Genomic DNA, 24,985 nt, shown 5'->3' with positions numbered 1-24,985 from the left:
GTTAGGATTAGCAGTTCATGCTCCGAGCACAATCACGAGAAGAGGTCTCACTCTGTCCCATTCTCACTCCTGCTCTGTGCCATTATCTCTAAATCCACTGTGAGTGTCACAGAGAAAATCACAGAGTTTTTCTCCGTCAGACACACACGATCTTCCTCCTTGTGCACCGGAAGTGGGCAGCAGGTGCCGCAGGAAGTGTCTGTGTCCAGCCCTGCTTCTAGAAGAAGAGGAACGAGAAGCTAACGGTATTTAACAGCAACACCCTGCTTCACAATTATGAGAAATCAAAAACCACATATGACATATGTCTTGTTTTCGTTGCTGTTGTGTTGTTAAAGAACACCGCTGTAGCGCAAAATATTTGAACACAGGAGAGCTGCTGCGGCAAGTAGGGAGGCGGCTAACCACATTAGCACGGCTTTGTTAAATTATAGCGTGGAAAACACTAGAAAAAAAAGATGCCTCAGCTGTGTTTGCCCAAGCTGTGTGACCGTATGCACATGCAGGATAGTATTTGTGAAGTAAAACTCTTAATTTTACACGGCTTTAGTTTTTAAAGAATGAGAAATGTGCAATTATTAGCTTTTATTGGTGGTAGCTTCTGAAAATAAACGCAAAATACTGCTTTTTCTTAATGGTCTCGTCAGTGTCATTACTGTGGCGCACAGTACCGCCGCTGTGCTTTACAGAAGGCTCCAAATACCCTAGAAAAATTACAAATATAAGCAGGTGTTTCCAGTGTTCTTTGGCTTTCTTTTTTTTTTATAAAATCAACACACATGCTGTCAACTAAGCAATAAATTAGGTGTGAGAAATGCCAGGTTGTTTTAAAGAAACTCTTTGCACATTATAAAACGGGCCTGTTTCTCATCAGACCTGCCTTTTTGTCTTCAGATAAAATGAGTGCTGCTGTACCCAACCATAGAAGGACCAAGCCTGGTGGTAAGATCCAAACTCTATAACCTGTAATACATGTTGAAACTAAAGGCTAAAAAATTAATTACATATTTATCAGCAAGGACACAGCGTTGTAATTTTCATTTATTGCAGGCATAAAGCCCGGGGCGGCGAACAGCGGCGTGACGGGACCGACCTCCCAGATCCCTGGGCTGTGCCAGACCGCCACTGAAAGCGCTCCAGCGGAGAGGATCAGTGGGCGGCGAGTTGGGATATTTGAGACGGACTCGGACTATGTCAAGCTTGCGAAGCAGGGGGGACACAAAGGTAAAATTAGACAGTTGTTGTCTGTTCATATAGATGCCTTGAAATGCATCTATATGAAGATTGCCAGTGTAAAAAAAATGATTTTATGCTCTAATTTTATAAAGAGTTTCAGAGTTTTCCTGGCTCAGAGTAGAAGACTAAAAAGAAGTCTATAATTTTTGTCCATTTACCAAACAGTAACATATTTTGAGCGGAGACTAAACTATATAAAGTACTTGTATAAGTACTAGAGCTATATATAGCAAATATTAGAGAAGTCTGTTGTGTGTGTCTGAAAGAGTCTGATTTATTCCATTTTTAAATCATCAAATATGTCTCTCGGTCAGCTTCTAGTATGCTTATGCAGTTCAGGGTCATGGGGAGGCTGAAGAGGTGGGGTACACCCTAGACAGATCATGTCTGTCTCAGGGCCAGCACTTTGACACAGGCAACCATATAGAGAACCAGTTGAGGTGGTTTGGAGATCATCTCATTTTAGGCACTTCCTAGGTGAGGTATACAGGACATGTTCTACCAAGAGGAGACCTTGGAACAGACCCAGGACATGTTGGAGAGATTCGGTCACTTGGCTGGCTTGGGAGCCCCTCAGTGTTTCTCAAGACGAGTTTTACAGGTGGCTGGGTTGAGGTTGTGCATCTCTGTTTAAACTGCAGCCCCTGTGACCTGGACCCATATAAAGTGGATGCTTGGATGGATATTGAGTAATATTAAAATTTTATAATAAAGTTTAGTATCTGAATGTCAACTAGGGCTGCCACAAACGATTATTTTGATAGTCGACTAATCAGATCATCATCCATTGGACGTAAAACTACAGCTTATTGCACCAGCAGCATCTGCTCTTATATAACTATCATTAGCTTACAGCTTTAAGTGTTTAAGGTGCTAACTAAAAAGACAAGATGATAGTTTATTAAATTTTAATGAAATCTGCAGATTGTTTCGGTGGAGTTTAATAAACTCCTTGCCATCTAAAATATAACAGGACACCGGAGTAAATTCTCCAGCATCTCACACTTCTGATGATCAGCTGTCTGCTTGACGTTCATTCAGCTGTGTAAAAACTATAACTTTAATCTCAGCCAAACTGATTTACTCAGGAACAAATAAAATACTAAAAAAAAGCCAAACACTAACATTTTTAAGTTATCTAAGTGACTCATATATCATGTTTAACCTGAGTAGAGAAAGACTGCGGTGGGTTTGTAAACGATTTGCCGGGAGTCCGGTGTTCTCACGGCTCTAGTGAGCCTTGCCCCCGGCTAGCTATCGAGCTAGTGGGTAACAGATGTCTCCGAAAACGTCGGAGCGCTTTTGAAAATATGTGGTGTCTTGATAAACTGAGCAGATATTTGAGGTTTACACAGCTACATTCTCACCTGAAAATATGTTAAACGTTTATTTTGTGACCCAGAAAGAATAATAAGAGTAATATTAAAACTAACTAGCTGCCGCCATTGTTGGAAACTGAGCAGGGCCGCGCTATGAATTCTGGGACACAGCTGCTTCTTCTTCTTCGGGGTTTAAGGGCAGCTGGCATCCTTGTACATGCAGTGCTGCCATCTTCTGTTTCAGTCCGTTATTACACTCTTAAATCCTACTACTCATTCCTGCGTCTTTTGGGATCTTACAAAGCTTCAAACGACGGGTCGACTATTAAATTAGTCGTCGACGATTTTAATAGTCGACGTAATCGTGACTAGTCGACTAATCGTGGCAGCCCTAATGTCAACAAAAGAAAATGAAACATAAAAACACAAAAATCAGAAGGCCTTAAAATGGCTCACAGCTGTGCAAGAAAGGAGTTTTGTTTAGCACAATCCAACGTAGGAGATGCCTTCTACGGTCTGTACCAGCATTTGGATGAGGAAACTCATTCACCTGGCTTCACGTACCCTAATATAGGCAGTCAATAAAGGTGGTTATAAGGTTGATAAGTGAAGCCAGGGTTTATTTATCATACAAAACATGGATAGGGTACTCAGCAGCAGAGCCACAGATTTTACAGTGGCGATAAAAAGATGAAGAGGTTAACCACATGATCCAGACTGAAAGCAGCACAGCTGCTGCAGACACATCAGCTGTGAGTGTGTGTGTGTGTGTGTGTGAGGTTTTAAAGGTGCTGCATGACTGCATGTGAGCTTTAAGTTCAGTGAAGCGTTACTGGGCTATATTAATAAAGTTTAGCTTATTTGAAGGAGGAAAGCTGGCAAAAATGCTGACTGTAAGAGTTTACAGACCTCTCAGTACCACAGCTCTATCTTTAAAGAGCGGGTGAATCAGATGGATTACAGTTACATATTATATTAAATTAATCGTTAGATTTTCTTTGAGCGACTGTCCTGGTAATGTTCAGTCGTAGTAGAGCAGGGCGATATGGCCAAAAATATTTATCACGATATATATTTGAAAATTTGCGATAACGATATAACCGACGATATAATTGATGCGAGACAAAATACAACTCCACAACATTACTAGCGCAAAAAGACAACCTTCCATTTATTTTCACTTAAACAAGAAGCTGGTTTTTATGTACATTAAAGCTTTATAAAAATGTAACAGTGCAAATGCAAATTCCTTGCTGAAAGTTTAACCAAAAGGCATTTCCAGTAGAAATGGGCTGACATATCCTGAGCATAACCATGTATAATATCCACTGAAGTTAAAAAGAGGTGCTTTGCAACATTAAACTGCAGTGTGCAGTATGCATTTTTCGGACCATAAGGTGCACGGGATTATAAGGCACATTAAGCGAAACAAAGCAGTCAGATAAATCAAACTTTATTAAACTCATTCTTCTTGCTTCCTCCACTTCTGTACCATTGATTCATTAATGTTGAATTCTCTGGCAGCTGCTCTATTCCCATGTTGTTGCAGTATATTAATGACTAACCTCGTATTGTGGATGGATTATCTCAGTTGTTCTCCTGACTGAAGTTTGGTCCGTTTACAGCATCCTGCCATGCGATTGCATTTGTCTCTAACCATGAAGAACCTTCACGTTAACTTTTATAAGTGGAAAAGTGTTAGTGTTCGTCCTCCACCTTCACTGTTTATGTTATGCTAACATAGCTGTGTCGCTAGCGATCACGTAGCACATCATTATATACCAGCTAGCCCAACTTCAGTAACCCTACAAACGTCACTGCTGTTTAGTTTCCTGTCTTCATTTATGTTGGAAGTGATAGCAGAGCTGTACGTTTGATTTTTTTCAGAAATCTCTCAGTCAGAACATGCAATATCATGCTTAGGTAACTAGCGAAACTAGCGAGCTAACTTCCGCTAGCTTCCTGCTAACTTCTAACTCTGTTAAATGTAATAACTTTTGTTTTCATGGATGCCTGGAAGTTAAACTTTATAGTTACACCTGGTAAAGCAGCAATGCTGATCGTTTTATTAAAGATGAAAGAATTTAGACAGTTTTTAACTCTAAGTGATGCTGCAGTGTTGTTTGACCTGAAGTATACGGAGTTTAGGACCCAGATTACTCCCAGATTTAAGAGCATCTTAGTCGACAAATACGACAATAACAACGGCTGCTTGCATGTTCTGCAAAAAAATGTGCTTTGTTGTGTATCTGACGGACAAACACCAAACCAGTTCCACATCACGGAAGTTGCACCATTTTTACAAACCAATTCTGGTTCATCTGTTTCACTCAACAATCGGCCATGTGCGTATGAAAACAAAGGCACTGCGCATGCGCGTTTTACTCCCATTCTATCGCAATATTTCATTTTCCTATCGTTGCCTAACATTATACCGGTATTACCGTGAACGGTATAATATGGCCCAGCCCTAAGTCGTAGTCTGTGTGCAAATTTGTTAAAAGGTCAGCAAGTAAATAAAATAGGTGTCGTGTTTTAGGATTCTGTATTCACACGTGTAGAACAATAAAATTGATCAAGAATTGCAGCAAACAGGGAGGAAAATCAATAATAAAGAGCCTGTATTTATTACTGTTGCTCTTCAGGGAAAATAATAAAGGCTTCAGATGTTCTTAAAACAACTTAACACTCTGTTACTGACAACACAACACAGGTCTGAGGGCTTTTCCAAGGATGATGATTCTGTTTTCCAGAGAAGTGGTTAGTTGATAGGCAGCAATTTCAAACCTGATAATGTCTAAGCTTAAACATAACCTGGTCAGGATGCCCTGAAGTTACCTGGATGAGCCCTCTGCGGTTGCTGCTCTCAGCGTGGAGGCTTTGAAGCCACACTACTCGCCCCATTTTTGTGACTAAAAATGCCTAACGGGTGACACACATGGCTTTGAAATGCAAACCTCAAACAACAGGCTTAAAAGTCCACAACATGAAAAGAAGGAGAGAAAGAAAAGCTTCTGCGTTTTAGGAAAACACAACAGTCTCTTTTTGTTTATAGAAACTGCAACTTTGCAGGCTTCATTTCTCTTGGGAGAAGCAGAGCTCCTGCACAGAAAGTTTCATATGAGTATTTCATGCTAGTCTGCACGTGTGGGCTCATTTGATAAGAAATGTGATATTGTGGTTATTCAGATTTTAATTAAAAACAAATACTTTTAATTTACTCGCTATATCCACATATATTACTCATGTATCTTTTAAATTAAGTTTAAGGAAATGTATTTTAAAGTGTATGCGTGATGTCTAGGGTATAGAATAATCAGAGCCCTGTAGAAGTTGTAGTGCTTGTTTTTGTGCACATACATGCATTAGAGGTTTGATTCCAGATACCAGAGTCCATTGGAAAAAGTTCCAATTAAAGATTTTGATGCGTTAAGTTCAAGTGCACTGCTTGCTTAACATAATCTGCTCTCTTTATTAAAGCTTTTAGTGACTTGGCACTCACTCTGCCTCCTGGGCACGCTACAGCTTCTCTCCATCTTGTGCTGTAACTGAAAAGTTCAGGGTCGCGATCCACCCTTTGTTGTAGATGGTTAAGGACTGTCAAATCACTGCTGTAACAGCAATGCAGGAGAATAATGTGGCAAACAGCAGAAGAGAAGATAAACATTACGAATTCACAATTAGGCTGCCTAAAAAAAACAGTTCCAGCCTCAGCTTGGACTGGAGTAATTGTTTAGCTGCTTGGCTGAATAGGCTGTGAGTTAAATGCCACATTGTGCTCTTAAAGGTGAGACACAATGCATCATTACTGCTGCCAGTGCTTTGGTTTCATTGTGGGGGGGGGGGGTTTCTTTTTGCTGCAGGGCTGTTGAGCCACGATGTGGACGATGACGACATGCCGAAGAAAACCTACAATCCATCCAACTGGTTTGGAGGAGATGAGTCAAAGAGGTGAGAGACGAGCTGCGATGAGGACGCGTCACTAACTGAAAAGCTTCAGTTATAGCGATTGTTTAATAAAAGAGAAATCTGATGACCATTTGCGCTCATTGGTCACCCTGAGCGCGGGCCTCGGCATTAGCAAGCCATGAAGTCTGCATCCTAACAGTTGGCAGGCTGTCAGAAGTGTCCAGCAGTAATTTCACATGGCATGTCATCGTGGTTTTGTGCTTACAGCGGAAGCAAGGAAACGTCTCCCGATGGCCAGATGAAGGGAGGCAGGCAGCCTCTTGCCCCGCCGTTTGGCACTGATAACAGTACATCCTGGGAAAGAGAGACTGATAGATTTACCCAGGGTAAAGAGAAGGTGAATGGACTCCAAAAATGCATCACCCCCTCCCACTTCCACTGACGCCATACCAGTGCCTTCCATATTTAATTTATTTATAAGTTTTTCCCATCACCTTTCCTTGTGTTTTCACCTGGTTTCGCTCCATTGATGCATTTTCAGCTTATTTGAAGTTTATTTGGGTCTAATTTGCTGCCGGTGCTTTGGGGTGATAATTTATTGGAATTTTGTTGTTTGTTTTTTTTTTTTAATCAAATCTCTGGGTAAGTACAAGCGATGCTTTGAATATGTTACACTGTACAATATCTGAAGAAGTAACGTTCCTGAGCTGTGACAGAGATAGTTTTCAGATATTGAGAAGTGCATCAAATAAAATGTGCAGAGAAAGTGCAAAAAAATTTTAAACTGCTATTTATTATATATTTATGCTTTTTAAGTATTTTGGGTTTGAGCAGTTTTACTTTGTTGTCAGTTTCTTGGATCATTTTTCATGGCATAACTATTTTCTTCACTTTTCTTCCTTCATTTCATCCTTTTTCTGTTTCCCAGATTTACCCCATGCTATATTAGTAGCCCACTTAAAGTAATGATGTATTTGTTGAATAATTCTGCTGTTACATGCAAGTCCTTTATGTCTTGAAGTGATACAGAGATAACCACAGCTTTCTCAACCTGCAGATGTCTCCTGATGCTCCAGGCTCTGAGATGGAGGGTCTGACAATAACCAACAAATACAAAAGAAGGTAATAACTCTCTGGTTGTTTGGTTCCTGTACATATATATACACTCAACAAAAATATAAACGCAACACCTTTGTTACTGCTCCCATTCCCCATGGGATGGACGTAGAGACCTAAAATTCATTCCAGATACACAATATAACCATCCCTCCCAAACAGTGGTCACAAATCAGTCCAAATGTGTGGTAGTGGGCACATCTGCTATATTGAGATAATCCATCCCACCTCACAGGTGTGCCACATCAGGATGCTGATCTGACATCATGAGTAGTGCACAGGTGTACCTCAGACTGCCCACAACAAAAGGCCACCCTGGAATGTGCAGTTTTTTGCGCTATTGGGGGTCTGGGGACCCAGAACCGGTCAGTATCTGGTGTGACCACCATTTGCCTCATGCAGTGCAACACATCGTCGCATGGAGTCTATCAGATTGTCAGTTGTGGCCTGTGGAATGTTGGTCCACTCCACTTCAATGGCTGTGCGAGGTTGTTGGATATTCGTGGGAACTGGTACACGCTGTCGTATACGCTGGTCAAGCACATCCCGAACATGCTCAATGGGTGACATGTCCGGTGAGTATGCTGGCCATGCAAGAACTGGGACATTCTCAGCTGCCATCTGCCCTGAACAATGTGAACCATGATTCATCCGTGAAGCGCACACCTCTCCAACGTGCCAGACGCCATCGAATGTGAGCATTTGCCCACACAAGTCTGTTACGGCGACGAGCTGGAGTCAGGTCAAGACCCCGATGAGGACGACGGGCATGCAGTTGAGCGTCCCTGAGACGGTTTCTGACAGTTTGTGCAGAAATTGTTTGGTTGTGCAAACCAATTGTTCCAGCAGCTGTCTGGGTGGCTGGTCTCAGACGATCTTGGAGGTGAACCTGCTGGATGTGGAGGTCCTGGGCTGGTGTGGTTACACGAGGTCTGCGGTTGTGAGGCCGGTTGGATGTGCTGCCATATTCTCTGAAACGCCTGTGGAGACGGCTTATGGTTGAGAAATGAACATTCAATGCACGGGCGACAGATCTGGTTGACATTCCTGCTGTCAGCATGCCAATTGCACGCTCCCTCATTGCTTGTGGCATCTGTGGCATTTTACTGTGAGACAAAACTGCACATTCCAGGGTGGCCTTTTGTTGTGGGCAGTCTGAGGTACACCTGTGCACTACTCATGATGTCAGATCAGCATCCTGCTGTGGCACACCTGTGAGGTGGGATGGATTATCTCAATATGGCAGATGTGCCCACTACCACACATTTGGACTGATTTGTGACCACTGTTTGGGAGGGATGGTTATATTGTGTATCTGGAATGAATTTTAGGTCTCTACGTCCATCCCATGGGGAATGGGAGCAGTAACAAAGGTGTTGCGTTTATATTTTTGTTGAGTGTATATATATATATAAGCGTAAAGTAAAACTGCTGCGTTCTGCCTCCTCTTCAGGTCTTATGATAAGAAGACTACACCCGTCAGCATGTCCAAGCTGCTGAGTCACGGCTACGTGGAGGGGCAGAAGAAGTCACTCAATGACGACGATGCCTCAAGTATGATGTCAAACAGCCGGAGGGTGTTAGCCAGTGATGTGTGAATCCTGCAGTAAATTCAATACATAGTATTGATCATGTTTACAGATTTAATACAGAGTAAGATAAGAAATGTTTAATTTTCCCAAAAGTTGCCAATTAAATAGAAAATACAAAGAGTTGAAGACCTCAGGAAATAAGTAATGAAGGCAGGTATTGTGGTATAGGTTGGTAAACATTTTCTGCATCTGTTCTTCTATCAGCGGAGCTAATGGAGATGCTAGACAATGTATACAGCTACAGGTCCAGCAAGTGGTCTTTGCATCCACAGCCACAGTCTGCATCAGCTGATGGATGTGTCCAAACAGTATGGTGGTTCAAACAGCAGCACCAATGATGAATTTTCACAGCGAGTATCAAAAATGAGTAAAGAGTGCGTGCACCTAGGGCATCATGTAGGTCTTTAGACTGACTTCACCAAATATGATGCCAAATATTCATGAATATTCCAAATGTTCATGAAAGTAAAATACCTTTAAATTGCTGTCGAGCTACTGTTATGGCTTCAAGAGGCTTTTTTTTTTTAAATTACATTTTGTGATGCTACAGTAGTGAAAAAAACTACACCCTCTTTCAATTTCAACGTTTGACATATGTGGATAATTAAAGAATTTAATCTGGTCTTAATTATTTTAATACCGCAGATGAACAACAACACATGAGGCATTGTAATTATTTACTTAATGCCAAAATGCAGAAGCTGTGTGTGGTTATAAACTAGATGAAAGAAAAAGAAATCAAACAGACTTGGCTCAGGGTTACAGGAAAATGAAATCATTTTAAAATTGTTTGCAACCAACATGGAAAAAAAGGGAACAAAGTTGCTTCTAGAAATCTGTATTTCTTACTGACGCTCACCGGGGAAAGGCAAAGACTTTAGACACTATTAAAAAAAGATTAGATCTTCCTGCTGTCTGCGCATTGAGCAAGCTTCCAGCATTGGTGATGTACTTTCAGAGAATTGATTGGTCAGTAGGTGATCTCTTATTTTAAACTGGATGTGCTTTGGAGCATGTTAGGCCTGTGGCAGAAGTCATTATAAAAATGAAAACTCGAGGTTAACCCGACAAGTTAACAAATCCTGCACACAGTCCTGATCTCAATCCAACAGAACACCTTCGGGATGAATTAGAGTGGAGACCACGAGCCAGGCCGTCTAATCCAACATCAGTGTCTGCTCAAAATTTGCATAAACGCACTCCTAAACCTTGTGGAAAGCCTTCCCAGAAGATCTAAGGAGCTGGGAAAGAAAAGCAACTGGATTTCTTTCAGTTTCTTGAAGACATTTCATCTCTCATTCGAGAAGCTTCTTTAACCGAAGAAGGTTGCTTTTCTTTCCAAGCTCCTTAGATTACAATGACTAGCACTAAGAGCCTACACAGACACCTTCCCAGAAGAGCTGAGGCTGTTATAGCTGCAGAGGCTGGGCCAACATCATAACAAACCCTATGGATTAAGAATGGGATGGCATTCAAATTCCCTTGAGCGATACTTTTTTCCAATACAGTGTACATTTATTTGGATAAACTGTCCGATTGAAGTAGTTGATGTAACACTAATACTAATAAGCTGTAGGGGTGGGTTTTTATAATCGATTCATCGATTAAAATCGATTCTGGCTTGGATAACGTAAAATCGATTCATTAAAATCCTAAATCGATTTTTTAATATAAATTTATTTTGTCCGAAATGCCAGAATCTCTGGTGACATCTCACAAAATTTCAAGAACCACCAAACAGTAAATGAGAGCAGGTACAGGGATTCTGCACATAGACTTAAACACACAGCGGATCAGAATCAGTTAGATGTCGCCTTTCTCACAGTCGGGGCTGAAAGCCGACAGCTCGCTGATCCGGGTCCGCGCTTTGTGTTCACGCCCTTTATGCGCTGATTCTAAAGCTGTTAGTTTGATCTCTCTCCAAACAATATTGACCGAACCAGCAGCAAAAGAAGATCCAAACGCTTCACATAAACATCGTCATGAATTCTTTTACTGTTTTGCTTCCATTGCGATGCGCAGCTCTCTCTCTCCCTCTCTCTCCCCCCCCCCCCTCTCGAACAGTTTCGCTTTCTTCATTATTCGCTTGCTTGTTACGCACAAGTCTACTGTTGCTTACAGCGCTGTCGGCCGCTGTTTTTTTCCCTTTTACATACTTCCGAAAAGAAAACCTCATTTCTGCTGTTCAATACTGAACAAATTGAAACTTTTTAAAATTATTCAAAATGCAAAATGCTTAGCCGTGTCTCTAATAAAACCGCTGTAACGTCAGAGGTAATGTTCATTAATTAATGGTTTTCTTTCGTTTTCGATGTACTGCAGAATATTTTTATAAAATCCCAGGCCAGGAAAATCACCTCCATGTTTTTCTGTGTTTTATCTTCAGCTACTTTGACACAAAGGCATCTGCTGTGATGCTCACACCTTTGATAAAGTCTTGCGAGTGTCAGCTTCCTTTTTATAGATACAAAAATATGTAAATGTTCTGATCTGAATTATATTTCTGACTGTCAAAATTTCCCAGATTTAAATCGAATCGAATCGAATTAAATCGAATCGTGGATCGAATCGATTCGGGACCTTGTGAATCGGAATTGAATCGATTCTAGAAATCAGTGACGATACCCAGCCCTAATAAGCTGGTTGTAACAGTAGATTACAGTGGTATTAACGCGTATGTCATTGGTGGGAGAGAGCGTTTACAGTTTGGCCTGATAGGCCTCAGAGACGTTTCCTCTTCTTCATGTTTCTTTTGTCTTTCAGGTGTGACCTCAGAACAGACGAGCACTGTCGCGACGGAGGACGTGGACGATCTGGAGTAGTGAGCGCAGGTCTTGGTCCGGAGGGGGGGAGGGGGCGTCTTAACACTGATTCATGGTGTCACAAACCCACGAAGGCGCTGCTCTGCCCCTCTTGGAATCACTCGCATTTACTGTACATCCACTGACTGTTATGTTTTTGTACTCATGTTTATGCAAAGGTACTGTCCTCTCTCCCTATTTATTTGTTTTAATTTGTAAAAAGAAGTCAGGCGGGTTTTATGTTTGAGTAGAACTGTCGGTGCTCACGGTGTCTTTTATTTGTTTTGTCGTTCCTCGATTTGAAAGACGAGTCGTGTGCAGGGCTGGAAACTAACAGGCTGGTCGTTTCCGCCTCATTTGCCGTTAGTTCCCCTCCCTGGTTGTATGAAGATCGAGTTAGTGAAGTAACCAAGTGTTTGTGCTTATAAATTGTGGTTCCAGTGACGTGACATATTTATTCTTTTTGACCAAATGCTCCTGCTGTCTGAAGGGATGCTACAGGTTTGTGTGTTTGCTGATGCGGGGGCAAATACGCTCATTCGCTGAGACAGCAGCCTTGCGGCTGTGACCACGTGCTAAAACGAATGCTGATGGCCACAGCCGCCACAGTTTGTTTGGACCAAAAGTGATTTTTTTTTTTTTTCTTTCAGCTTGCCGCTTTGCAAAAGGTTGCCTTTTCTCGCAAACCCCTTCGCCCCACAACGCTGTCGTTGTTGAGGCTAGAAAATCCAGAAACATGCACTCATAAAGACTCATTTTTCCTCAGTAACAAGGCTCAACAGAGCAGAATATAACAAAGAACCAAATGTTGGAGTCCATTCCAGATATGTCAGCAGTTTCCCAATCAAAGATCTAAATTTACTCTATTCTCCAGGTTAAAGCCCCTCTCTGCTAAATCAGTGCATTTTCCTCCAGCTTAAAAAACCCAAATCCCACACAACAGATAAAACATCCTGGACAACTTTGGGGATAACGACTTCCTTCTGCAGGCCGACAAGCTGAAAGTCAATTCCAGTGTAATTCCCAGTGACGATTAAGGCAGGAGAGGATTTTTTTTTTCCCCCCTTCGTCTTTTTTTAAGTGAGTTCTGAACGTGCCAACCAAGCAGTTTTTTCCCTGCTCATGCAGTGTTTAGACTTCGTAGACATCAGTAGGAAGAAGTTAGTGTTAGTGCACAGCCCAGTCATGCTGAGCCCTCCACCCCATGACGCGATGGAGAGTTTATTCTGATCAGATGAGAGGAACGATTACTGCTGCAGCATTAAAGGCAAGGAAAACTTTTGTTCATGTAACATTTAAGATATGCATCATATAAGTATAAAATGTTATAATAAAATAGCCTAGAAATGTACTTTTTGGTTTGAAATGCATTAATGCCAATAGACTAAATGGCACATAGCCATGTTTAGTTTAAAAGTCTGTGTATATATATATATATGTGTGTGTGTGTGCGTGTGTACCTTCTTCCTCCCACTTAATATGCCGACATCAGTCGAGAGGCAGTGTTGAATCTTTAGATTTTAACTTACCAATGCATTGTATTCAAGGTGATAATGTCCCTGTGTTTGATGTAATTCCCCAAATTAAATGCAGGAGACTTTCAGGACCTGAAATGCTCAGTTTAGGAGCAGACTGATGCTATAAAAGTTGAAAAGCTCCCATCTCCTCCTCTTGTTGCAACATTAGTTTGACTGTCAGGATGCCCAGGGAAAAAAAGTAATGGATTTCTGTGTTTGATGGACATTTCAGCTTTGAGTCATTTAATAGTTTTAACTTTTGAGGCGTAACCGTGACAGCAGAAATCCTAATCCTTCAGGGACATTCGTTTGGGGGTGGGGGTGTTGCTCTTAAAATGAAAAGGATAGCGGTGACGTGTCTCTCCTAATACATCCAACAAATTCATCACCTGCGTGTCAGAAATGCTGCAGCAGTAACGGACTCTTGTTTGGAAAGAATTTAAAACCCTTACAAGGGATGTTTCATGTTCAACACGGCTGTCTGGTTTTAATATATTTAATCAGTGATGCATAATTTATCTCTGTGTGGTGTTTCCAACATGTTTTACCGGCACAGTGTTTTACTTTGCAGTACAAGGAACGTCGAATGTATCATCTTTTGAAACGGTTTGCTTTGAAGAGCGGGTTTATTTTTAACAAGCTGTTAAATATTCAGGTATTCACAGTTATTAAAAAAAGCAGTGTTTTGTCATGTGTCTTCCTCGGCTCCGTGTGAGCCGGTGGCGTTATCGGTTTACAAACCAGTAGTGGGAAACCTTTTAGTGGCTTAACTTTGCAGCTTCCTTCCTGAAGTCTTGTCACTCGTCTTGCTTTCTATCTGCAAGTTTACTTAAGGTGCACCAGAGGAGACGGAAGAAGGCAGCTGTTAAACAGAGACCATGCTTACGTTTAAGACCGCACACAGACTCTTTAATTGTCATTTAAATAAATGGGCATGTGCATGTACCTGTGTTCTGCTTTTTCTTTTCTTTCTGAGCGTGAGAATCTACTAACGAAGCTCCTCCTTTTCTTTCTACACCAAATGTGGATGCTTTCTCACACACACAACTATTTAAAGATGAGTGAAGGTGTGTTCATGTTTAAGCTTTAAAACAAAATGAAATTTGTAGTAGCTTTAAAAAAAAACAACTTTAAAACAATATTTTCTTTATTTTTAGTCTCTTCAAAACTCTCCAGGTCACCTTACATTAGTGTAATTTAGAAGCATATACATAATTAAATAAAATAAAAGCACAAAATCTTAGTCTGATAAGATTATAGCATACATAGCATATGCGTTTAAACAGATATACAACCACAAAATCTCCTAATCAATTGTAAATTTGCTCCACTACAGTTGTAACATGATGTCTGAAAGTTAAAACATTTCAGCTAGAAAAGCAAAACCTGCTACCAGCAAACCGGAAATGAAGAGCAAGCTTACCAGGGCTGTGTGACAGGAGAAGTCTGGAAAAAGTGTTAGAAGTCACAGGAGTTCATGGTAAGTTTCAAAATATGTTAACTTGATTGCAGCTATCAGTTGTATGCCCCATCCTGCTAGCTGTTAGGGACAAGTACTGGTGGGTTTCCACTGCCACTGTAGTCAGCTAACACGGGGCAAAATGTCATCAAAATATGTGTATTAAAATACTCGGATTAAAAAAAATCTCTTAATATTTCATCTGTATTGATTTGAATTCAGTGGTTTAATAGTTTAATTGTTTTATTATCCTGGCGTAAAAGGGCTTTCATAAAATAATTTCCATAAGTTATCCTGAAGTGCTTCATAAACTTTACTATTAAATTTACCGTTGGGAGTCCCATAATGACCACTCAGGCCCACGGAGGTTTGTGTAGGGGAGAAAACACACTCACACGCGCGCACGCGGGCTGCATCCCTCCTCTCCAGCGGGGTGTTTGCACGGAGCTTCCGCGCATCTGCACGGCTGCAGCTGCTGCAGCAACGCATGCACCGGTGGGGCATCGGTGACCGCTGATCGATTATCGTATCGGAAAGCAATTCGTAGCCGCATGGTGACGTCACGCCGCTGATCGGTAATAGTGGCTGGGCGGGTTGATTGGTGGGTGGGTGGCTGGGTGCCGCGCGGACGCCAGGGGTGGATGAGTGCACCGAAACCCCACAGCAGGTGAAAAAGAAGAGGAGAGGAGGGGGGAAACACATAATTGCAGGAGGAGCGCGAGGACGTGCACGGGGACTGTTTGTTTATTTTGACGTCGGCGCGTGGGAAATGTAGTAGCTGTCACGGCCGTCCGCAGGTGGAGGATGGATGTGTAACAGGACGGATCAAGCCAGCTGTGGCCTGCTTCTGACAGCAACATCTGGCCGGTGAGTCCTCACTGACAGCCGCTTGCCAGGCAGGAGGGCGGGCAGCGCAGCTCTGCGTGCCCGAAACAAGAGAGGCAGGCTCGGATTGACACAGCCGCGCTCCCCGGTCTCCGGTCCGGTGAGTCGGTGTGACCTCGTCCTTGGCTGCCGGATGGTGGATGAGTGATTGATGTGTGACAGTCAGGCTGGTGTGCAGATGTGATCAAGGCTCTTCGCTTATCGCCCAGAAAAGAAACGGGGGTAAAAAATAAATAAATAAATAAAAGGAAAAAAGGATCCTGAACGTGACATGTTGTTAAATGCCTCCCGTGCAGCTTGCATGCACACCTTCAAATGCAATCCATAACATTTACACTACTGCAACTGTAAATTGTGGAGACATTTGCAGTCACCTGCGGCACAGAAGGGTTAAATCCCCGCTGAAATGCCTCACAATTCCATGGAGATTAAAGCATATATAAGGGAAAGCACTCTAATCTCATCAGTGAGCCTCATTATGAATCCCTACAGAGGCTGATACTGTAGGTGCATAAAAAGAAAAGCACGCCATGAGCCTCCATAGGGGTGTTGTAGTGATACCATAAGGTCACTATAAAATCAGTATGAGTGTCTGCAGGGATATTAGGGAGGTTTATAAAAACCAGTGTGAATCCCTGCAGGGTTATTATAGAGGGTGCTCCCCTGTAAACTCACCCTGTGACACGCTCAGTGGCTGTGACAGTGATTTTCTGGTCATTGTGCCTCCTCCTTGTCCACATCCTGACCGACTTGTAGTCCTCCTGCAGGGTCAGAGAGGGCGCCTCAGCAGCCAGCCGGCTCTGGACTACAGCGGGCAGGTAGAGGCGATGGAGGAGGGTGACACAGAGGGGGAAGGGCCCATGGTGGCCAGAGAGGGACCGAGTGGTCACAGCCACCCTACAGACTCCAGCGGCACCACCACCACCAACCTCCTGGCTTCTGTCAAAGAGCAGGTAGGCGGCAGAAGATGCTGCAGTCACACCCTTGTTCGTGTGTGCTCCTCATTTTCCCACATTATTCCCACGCCTTTCACTCTCCATTAACTCATCAGTGACTGACTTTGGCTTTACGCTGCCAGTTCTGAGGCTGCATTCACACTGACAGTCTCTGTGTTTTTAATGGAGCTCATACCTTATCTTCTTTCGCTGTTTCTTTGCATTAGACCTGCTTGAAGATCTCTGCACAGAGGCACTCGCTTAGGAAGATCCATGCATGCTTTGTGGTTGTTTTGCATATGTTTTTGTTTTTGAGTCATGTAGTATAACTCTCTGTGGTTATTTTATGTCTGTTTATGATCATTTTACATCCCACTGTGATATTTTTGTGTTTTTATTGGTTATTTAGTTTCTCTTCAAGCTAATTTTCATCTCATCTGTTTTGTGGTAGGCTGCTTATCTTTGATGGTTTTTCTTGCCTCCTTTATAGCTTTTTGTGGGCATTTCCTGCCTCCCTATGGCTATTTTAAATCCTATTTTGGTTGTTTGGGATGTGCTAATTTTTTGTTCATTTGTTGTTGTTTTGTGTGCTTCTGGGGCATGTAACTTCTCTTTGTAGTCACTTTGTATCTCTTTTGGATAATTTGGTGTCTCTCTTGCACTATTTTGCGTCCCACTGTGTCTGTGGGTTTAGCTTGCCTTTCTTCAAGGTCTGTTTGCATCCCCTTGAGGATATTTTCTGACTCTTGAGATATTTCATACTCCTACATGGTTATTTCATGGTCTTGTGTGTCTCGTTGTGGTCATTTTGTGTCCCATTGTGGTTGTTTTGGATCCCTTTGTGGTCATTTTTTAAATCTCTGGAGCCATTTCACATCCCTTTGTTTTTGGAGCTTTTTGTTTTGTATTCATTTAGAACAGGTTCCTCTGTCTTGCTTTATGTTTCTTTTATCTATTTCGGGGACATTTTGCTTCTCTAACATTCTTTTGTTTCCTATTGTGGTTCTTGGAATTTATTTATTTATTGTGTTCATCTTTAGCACGTTAAAGTTGTTTTGTGTCACTTAGTGGTCTCTTTCTACCTGTTGTTGTTATGTTGTTTAGTTGTCTTTTATTTTGTTGTTTTGTTGTTGAGTCCTCCTTGTGCCATTTTGCTTTCCATTGTAGTCATTTTGCATTTCTTTCGTTTCTCTTTCTCTTTGATTTTGCTTCTTATTGGGCTTCTTTGTTTTTTACCTCTCTGGTTTCTTTTGTGTTTTGGGGGCATTTTGCTTAACATTGAGGTCATCTTCTATCCTTTTGTATTTGTATTGCATTTTTGGGGGGCATTTTTTATTCTCATTGCGGCCCTTTTGCATCTGTTTATATTAATTTTGTATCTCTGGTATTATTTTGTATCCCTTTTCTCTGCTGTGGTTTTGTGTCCCTGGATATTTTTCCATCCCTCTGTAGAATCATGTCTACCTATTCACTATCCTTTATTGTCATTTTGTGTTTATATGCATCATTTTGTATCCTTTTCTCTACATTTTCCTTTCCTTTATAGTCACATTGTGTCTTTGTTTTTCTTCTTTTATTTTTCATTTTGCTTCCCTTCTGTGGTGGTTTTGTCGTTTGCTGCTCTCTGAAGTCATTTATATCTGATTGTGGTTGTTCTTGTCTCTTTGGGCTAACTGTAACACCATTTGTGTTCATTTGGCATTTATGTCCTTAAGATCATCTTACATCTTTTTTGTATTTACTTTGCCTCCTCTTTCTGATCATTATACATCCTTTCGTAGTTGTTTTGGGAGGATGGTCAGATTGTATGAGGGGACACTACACCACTAGCCATCCCTCTGGTCCTGCCCCTTCTCACAGGATAAATGAAGTCTGCGATTCACCCAAATTTACTGAGCAAATCCAGAGGATTATCTGCAGATGAGACTGAAATGTAATGGGTCTCCATGCTGAGCCTCATGAATTTGCACCCAGAATTCTATTAAAACTCTCATTAATAAATTTCCACTATCAGCCTTCTGTGATGCTCTGCCCTTAAAAGGATGGGGGGGGGGAAACATATTTAAAAAAGATTTACTCACACAGGAGTAGATGTATAAACATTATTTTGATGGGTTTTTTTTATTATGAAGATTATAGACATGGCAGATTTGCACAAGATTAAGAGCAAAGACAACTGCTGCAGTTATTACAGATCGCTTGAGGTCACCTGGTGATATTTATCCAATGTAAACAGTCCTTTATACGAACTGACAGCGATGTTATGAAAGTGTGTTTTTGTACCTGTTTCCTTTGCTTGCTTTCCACACATTTCAGATAGTGTTTTGTCTTTTGTCATTCCTTTTATATTCCACTGCAGTATTTCACTGTTTTTGTCCTTGTCATTATCATTCCTACTGCTGCCCTGCCAGTGTGACTAAACCTATCTCTGGTTAAATGCTGTAAAATTTAATTAAAAGCTCAGGAACATTCAGATATTCAAATTGATGGGTTGAATGCTGATATCAGCTGACCTCTGTTTTTCTAACACAAACGTCTTTCTGCTGACACTCGCTGAACAAACATGAGATCAGGGAGAGCGTTACAACACAGAGACACATGTGAACACAGCCTCCGTCTGTCTCCCTTCCCTGCTGTTATTTTTGTGGTGATTTCTGTCCAGTCGACACAGGAGTCTGTCTGTTGTCCTGCTTTTAATTATTCCTGGACTGTGGCCATGTTCTCAACTTAGTCCCCGAGTGTGTGTGACGCCGAATGAGGCAGGCTGCTATTTAAAGGCTTATGATGTCCAAGAAAAGAGAATCAGCTCTCACTTTTAATCTGCCGTTTCTGTGTCGCTGCAGATTGTGGCTAAATCTCTACTGATGTGAATTTGGGGGAAAAGGTTGTTTCCAGCTGCTTTTGGTGTTCGTAGAACGCAGCAGGAGCAGCTTTGTCACCCCTCGATCACTCTTGGTGCTTTAAAAAGCTCTGCTTGAGCTTCATGTTGCAGATGTCGCCTGTGTTGTTTTCATTTCTTGTTGATTAATGTCTACAGCGGGTCCCCCCACGATGAAAAAAAACTTAAGGTTGGAATTGAAAAAGTTGGATGAAGAGTCAGTACAAGATCAATACTAAACACAACAGTTTCAAAGGAGTTTGTGAAGTAGTCACGACTTGTAAGACATTGATTCGTTTTTGTGGACGTGAATCTTCCATTTTTTTTGCGTCCTAGAAAACAACTTTTTTAATCAGACCGCTCTAATGTCTGCTCATTCATGTCCACGTTCATGAAATGCACATTTTCCATTTTCAAAACTGAAAAATTCCACATTTAGAGGCTGAAGCAGTTGATTTTTCTACTCACACAAGAGAGATCACAACATTCTCCCTTCTCTTCTTCTTGATTAGGCAAAACTGTTTAGATTTCTTCTTATTTTTCTTCTTCTTGCTCCCTTTAGGGGTCACCAGAGCAGATCATCTGCCTCCATCTCACTATCTCTATCATCCTCCTCTGTCACACCAAGCCTCTGCATGTCTTCCTTTACTACATCCATGAATCTTCTCTCCGGGCTTTCTTTTTTCCTTTTGCTCAGCGGTTCCACATTCAGCGTCCTAGATCACAACACACTTTAAATATCATAAGAAATGTGAGTTGGAGGGTGTAGCTGCAACCCAGCACGCTTAGTGAAGAAACCCTTATACGATGTGAGAATCTGATCAAGCTGTTTGTCAGAGGGAAAGTGTGATTTTTAGGACACTCGAGCCAAACTTTAGCTGGCGTAATGTTAGCTTATAGCTGGATGTTGTTGTCGTTTAGCCGGCTTGTTGTCAGCTGTCCGGAGACGGGAGGGTCACATCTCTAATCTGCTGACAATAAGTTTCCTTCTTTGGCTCTCGGAGGAGGCGGACGCACTTTTTCTCCTCTCCCTTATCTTCCCTGCTTATGTCCTTGTCTAGTCTCGTGGGTTTTTTTGTATTTTCCCTGGAATATTCTCTCACAGTCTGTTCTCTAAAACCTAAAAAAGGGATTATGGATTGGATCAACTGGTCCCTAAATGCAATTGACACCCCTTTCTCAACGAGAAGTTTGGGCTCGGGTGAGCCTGAGTGCTGAAGATATCTACCTATTCGGAACCATGGTAACAGGGTTCTGGCTGATCGGAGCTGGCTTGGCCCTGACTTATCGAAGAATTAAGGAAGCGGAACCGGCTGTTCAAACCCCCACAAGGCTGCCCGCTGGGATTGGAACGATGGGAGAGGCGTGAGTTTCTCAAAATGGGCTCATTGAGTCAACACGGATAAGATCTTGGAGAGGCTACGGCTGCTGTGAATACTCAGAATAAGATCTCTGACTGCAGACTGGATACATCTCGGAAGGGCTAGCCTGGAATAACATCTCTGGGCGCAAAATTGGATGACATCTCGGGGAGGCACGCTGCCGTGAGTTCTCAGAAATTGGCTCCTTGAGCACAAGAAATGACAACATCACAGAACGCAAGTATGGCGAAGCTCGCGGCTCTCCAACGGGAGATTGAGAGACCAGTGTTGGACTGTAGAACTGCTTTGAAATTCATATGAGCTGTTCGCACTAAAGTAAAAAATACCATCACTTCATGCGGATACCTCTTCGGCGCCAGCTGCAAGGCCGGAGCTGAACAAAACACCCTGATAACAACTGTGTTTAGTCTGTTCCTTCCCATTCCATGCAAGGCCACCTGGGTTGGCTGGAAGACTGTTTACTTAGCCTGGCAGGGCGAAGGACACTGTCTCAGCTGAACTATGGACACGCACACATATACATATACTGATACTGATAAGCACTCACCGACGCATCACCCTCCTTACCCCGGATCCAACGCCACCTCCAATGCTTACCTCCCCTCTGATGTGGACATCGGGTCAGTTGGAGGCGCAGTCGAAAGATTGCAGCGGTCCCAGATCAGATGTACACACTGGAACTCTTTCCCATGTTGCTTGTCTTTGTTTATTGTGCTATGGTGTGTTGATATCTGTGCATTCCTGTATTATCCTTTTGTGTTACACATTTCGATGTTTTTTTCCTCGCTACCTAGCCTGACCTGTCTCCTCAATGTGATGTTTGTGTATTGTATGTACGGTCGGCAAGGTCTGTCATCTCGGTTGTGGGCAAAAGACCTGCAACTGACAAATAAAGGCTATCTCATCTCATCATCTCATCTCTAAGTGTGACGATATCATTAATAAATAAGCACGCTTACGCTCTTTTTTTGTATGTTAGGGCTCTGAGGCCTGAGCTGAGGTAGAAGAGGATGACATTTTATCAACATGGTGGCCAAGTCGCTTACCTTCTCATTTTTTGCTTCTTTGGTGAAGGGGATCCCATCTCGAATGATAAAACTTCATGAATGCAAATTAAATTTGCATCTGCACCTGTGAGCTCTCTTTAGCTCTCTTCTTCTCCACTATTGGTACGCTACGTATTGGGCTAATCTCTGTCCAAATATAGAAAACGTGATTAGGCAGAACACCAATGTCCGTCTCAGCCACTGTTTTCAAGATGGCGGGGTAACACAGCAGCTTCCACAAAAGCCTGCTGCTCCTGTGTGTTTTCAATTGATTCTAATTTTATGAGAGCTCATCAGTTTGTTGGAAGACGTAATTACACACTAATCAGTGTAAATTCATAAATTCATTTTTTCTATTAAATAAACTAAAAAAACAACTAACTGCACCCTTAAACTGTTCAGTAGCAACTTTAGCTCTTATTTTCCAGATGTGAGTGTTAATGATCCTCATAACTAACCAGCAGAGCCGTCTTTCACTGCCCAACATTGTTTCCTTAAAGAGTCCGTGCATCACAGATTCAGCGTTAAACCCACACTGGCCATTTTCTGACATGTTGAAGTTGTTCTGTAGCGTTGGAGAGTTTTGTTCTCATCACCATGAGTCATCGGACATGTTTTTGTAGTAACATAGCAGCTCCATTGAACCCCAGTACTGACAGGAAACCTGCTGACTCAAACATTGTCTGATATAATCGCATATATATAATCTTTTTCTCCTTCCATGTTCTCGATAAGCTTACGTGCCGCTGTAGTTTTAAACCTTTGCATTATTGCCCGCCAGGTTTTTTTTCTGTGTTATTAACCAGAAACCAATCTTCAAATTATGATGCACCATTTTTTAGCTATGTTTCATGTGTCATGGGCTGCAAAGCATTTGCTCTACAACCTTAAGGTCAGCATTTTCTTTTTCTTTTTAAATCTCATCCCCCACATCTGAATCCAGCTTCCCTGCCAGCTGCTCAGATCTTTAAACCGTCTACCAAAGGTGACTCTGGGTAGTTATTGCGCTGCAGAGCTTGTTAGAAGGTATTGTTGTGGGTATATTCCTGCAGGCACCAGCGAGGTGATGAAATAGGATCCAATAAGGCTGCTCTCAGTAACTGATCTGTGTCCTGAAGGGTTAAGTGAAGGGCAGCTGGACTTCCTCAGCTCTGATTGAAAGGCGGGAAGTCGAAGGCCTTTTTTCTTTGTCAGGTTGATTATGTATTCTTTAGGTCACGTTGGGGTCACATTAAAGATGGTGTTGAAGCAGCCTATAACCTTGTGAGGAGTTAAGATGAGACATTAATGGGATCATATTCATAGCAGTGATGTTATCGATTTAAAGGTACTTTTTTATTCTCTGTGTTGGAAAATGCAGCCGTGCACACAGGTGGAAACAGAACGAAGAGGCTTTCATGTGAATCAGGTGTAACACCACCACTACACTGACACTGATAAACTGACAAGCATGAGTCCTGTGGATTGGATCGTATGGAAGCTAATTAAAAAAATTTAATGAATTGTGTAATGATAAAAAGATTTCAGGACCCATTAATGACATATTATTACATACACGATATCTTTAGTGTCATTTGTCTACATCCAAAATAGTTTGACTGTCCTCAATAGAAGTCCTGCAACATCTGAAATAAATTGACCCAGATGTTTTCTTCTGATATTCTTACTCTTGTAGGCACGGTTACCATTAGTATGCAAAAAAATTGAGAAATTTCATGTGCGTTTAGCTTTTAGAGCCAAATGCAAGATGCTGGGTAGGTAAAATTAAAAAAATAACTTTTTATTGGTTTCTCCAAGAATCCAGAAGTACAGCAAGTCCACGAAGAAACAAAACATGAATCTGCAAAAGTAGCAAGAAGAAGAATGTGAGGTTAATTCTTAGGGAGCAAACTAAAGATCTGACAAAGACAAAAGGGAAACATGAGACTGTGCACGGTCTAAGGAAACAGGAGCAGGTGGAGACGGTCAAACACGGGTGAAACTAATGAGGGCGGGCAAATGGTCACGCAGGAAGGAAAGAAACAAAAGCAAGAAGACACATGATGAGACAAACCTACAAAGGCTAATAACTAACACTAAACACGACAGAGACGGTGCACAGTGGAAACATCAAACCAACCAATATAACAGCAATGTTGGGCATTTGTCTTCCGTTGTTCGAAGTTATGTCACATCTGCTGCTGCTGGGTTGAAGACGTGAGCGTACAGTGATCATGTTGATCTGTGCAGAGACTCTCTGATAGGGAGTTGCTGTAGCAGCTGGAGAAAAGTGTCTTTTTTCTAACGTGGAGGTTTTGGCTTAATGGCGACCCGTGTCTTTCAGAAGAACACCACAGCGAGTACCCTCTCCCTCAGCATGTGGTTACTTAGTGACATTGCTATGGTGATGTCCTTGCTTGTGCACAATACGACCAACGTGGTGACCATAACTGACTCTCGATGCGAGGCTCGTCAGTTCTGTTGGTCGACTTTGTCGTTGTCCAGTTGTCCTACGATCCTGTCTAAGTCGTGACCCAATGGGGCAATCTTGACTTTAATAAAAGCTCACGAAGACCCTGCCACACAAATGGCAACATCACCATGCATGCTAGACAGTAATGCTGAAGGTGTGTAAGGGGTCATAACAAAGCCTCACCTCTAACTCTGAAGGAAATGTTTCTACAGTCCAAACTCAACCAGACTTTACAGCTAAATAACCAAAACTTCAATTAATCGAACGTCTTGTGTGTCAGTAACCGTGAGACTAGCTGTAAAGTATCTTTTGTGTTGTCTGTTGTGCCTCAGGATAATTGGAAATAAGTGCACTTCCGCAGGTCCTTGTTTACCAGTGGCTTTGTAATATCCTGTAAGAGCATAGCATCCCTGGCTCACTTTCATCTGGAGTTTATTTGTTCAACCTTTCAACTCACA

At 42.0% G+C, this 24,985-nt stretch overlaps 2 protein-coding genes across 5 annotated transcripts in view; both read left to right on the top strand.

Annotated features, from left to right (window-relative positions):
- Window positions 1–52: 52 nt before the first annotated feature.
- LOC146547400 (uncharacterized protein C7orf57 homolog) lies at window positions 53–14,435 on the top strand. Its single transcript, XM_085263662.1, has 8 exons — window positions 53–245; window positions 895–942; window positions 1,051–1,224; window positions 6,419–6,506; window positions 6,732–6,861; window positions 7,522–7,586; window positions 9,034–9,134; window positions 11,936–14,435. Exons 2-8 carry the CDS (start codon window positions 900–902, stop codon window positions 11,992–11,994), a joined length of 660 nt encoding a protein of 219 aa, XP_085119788.1. The 5' UTR covers window positions 53–245; window positions 895–899; the 3' UTR covers window positions 11,995–14,435.
- Window positions 14,436–15,381: 946 nt separating this feature from the next.
- LOC146547399 (plakophilin-4-like) overlaps window positions 15,382–24,985 on the top strand; it is a 79,278-nt gene continuing 69,674 nt past the window's right edge. For 2 of the 4 annotated variants that reach the window (XM_085265185.1, XM_085265181.1), the window contains exons 1-2: window positions 15,382–15,816; window positions 16,602–16,787. In XM_085265185.1, coding sequence (XP_085121311.1) covers window positions 16,662–16,787 — 126 coding nt within the window. In that variant the 5' untranslated portion in view covers window positions 15,382–15,816; window positions 16,602–16,661. Of the gene's footprint in view, window positions 15,935–16,590; window positions 16,788–24,985 lie in introns of all 4 variants that reach the window. The other 2 variants (XM_085265183.1, XM_085265184.1) reach the window with 2 other exon arrangements.

The sequence above is a fragment of the Mchenga conophoros genome, linkage group LG23, assembly GCF_057382185.1.
Source record: "Mchenga conophoros isolate Kocher_MC1m ecotype Shallow Benthic linkage group LG23, M_conophoros_male_GT1.1, whole genome shotgun sequence".
NCBI classification, from domain to species: domain Eukaryota; kingdom Metazoa; phylum Chordata; class Actinopteri; order Cichliformes; family Cichlidae; genus Mchenga; species Mchenga conophoros.
The sequence above is the reverse complement of the archived record's forward strand: the minus strand, read 5'-3'. Positions and strand labels throughout refer to the sequence as shown.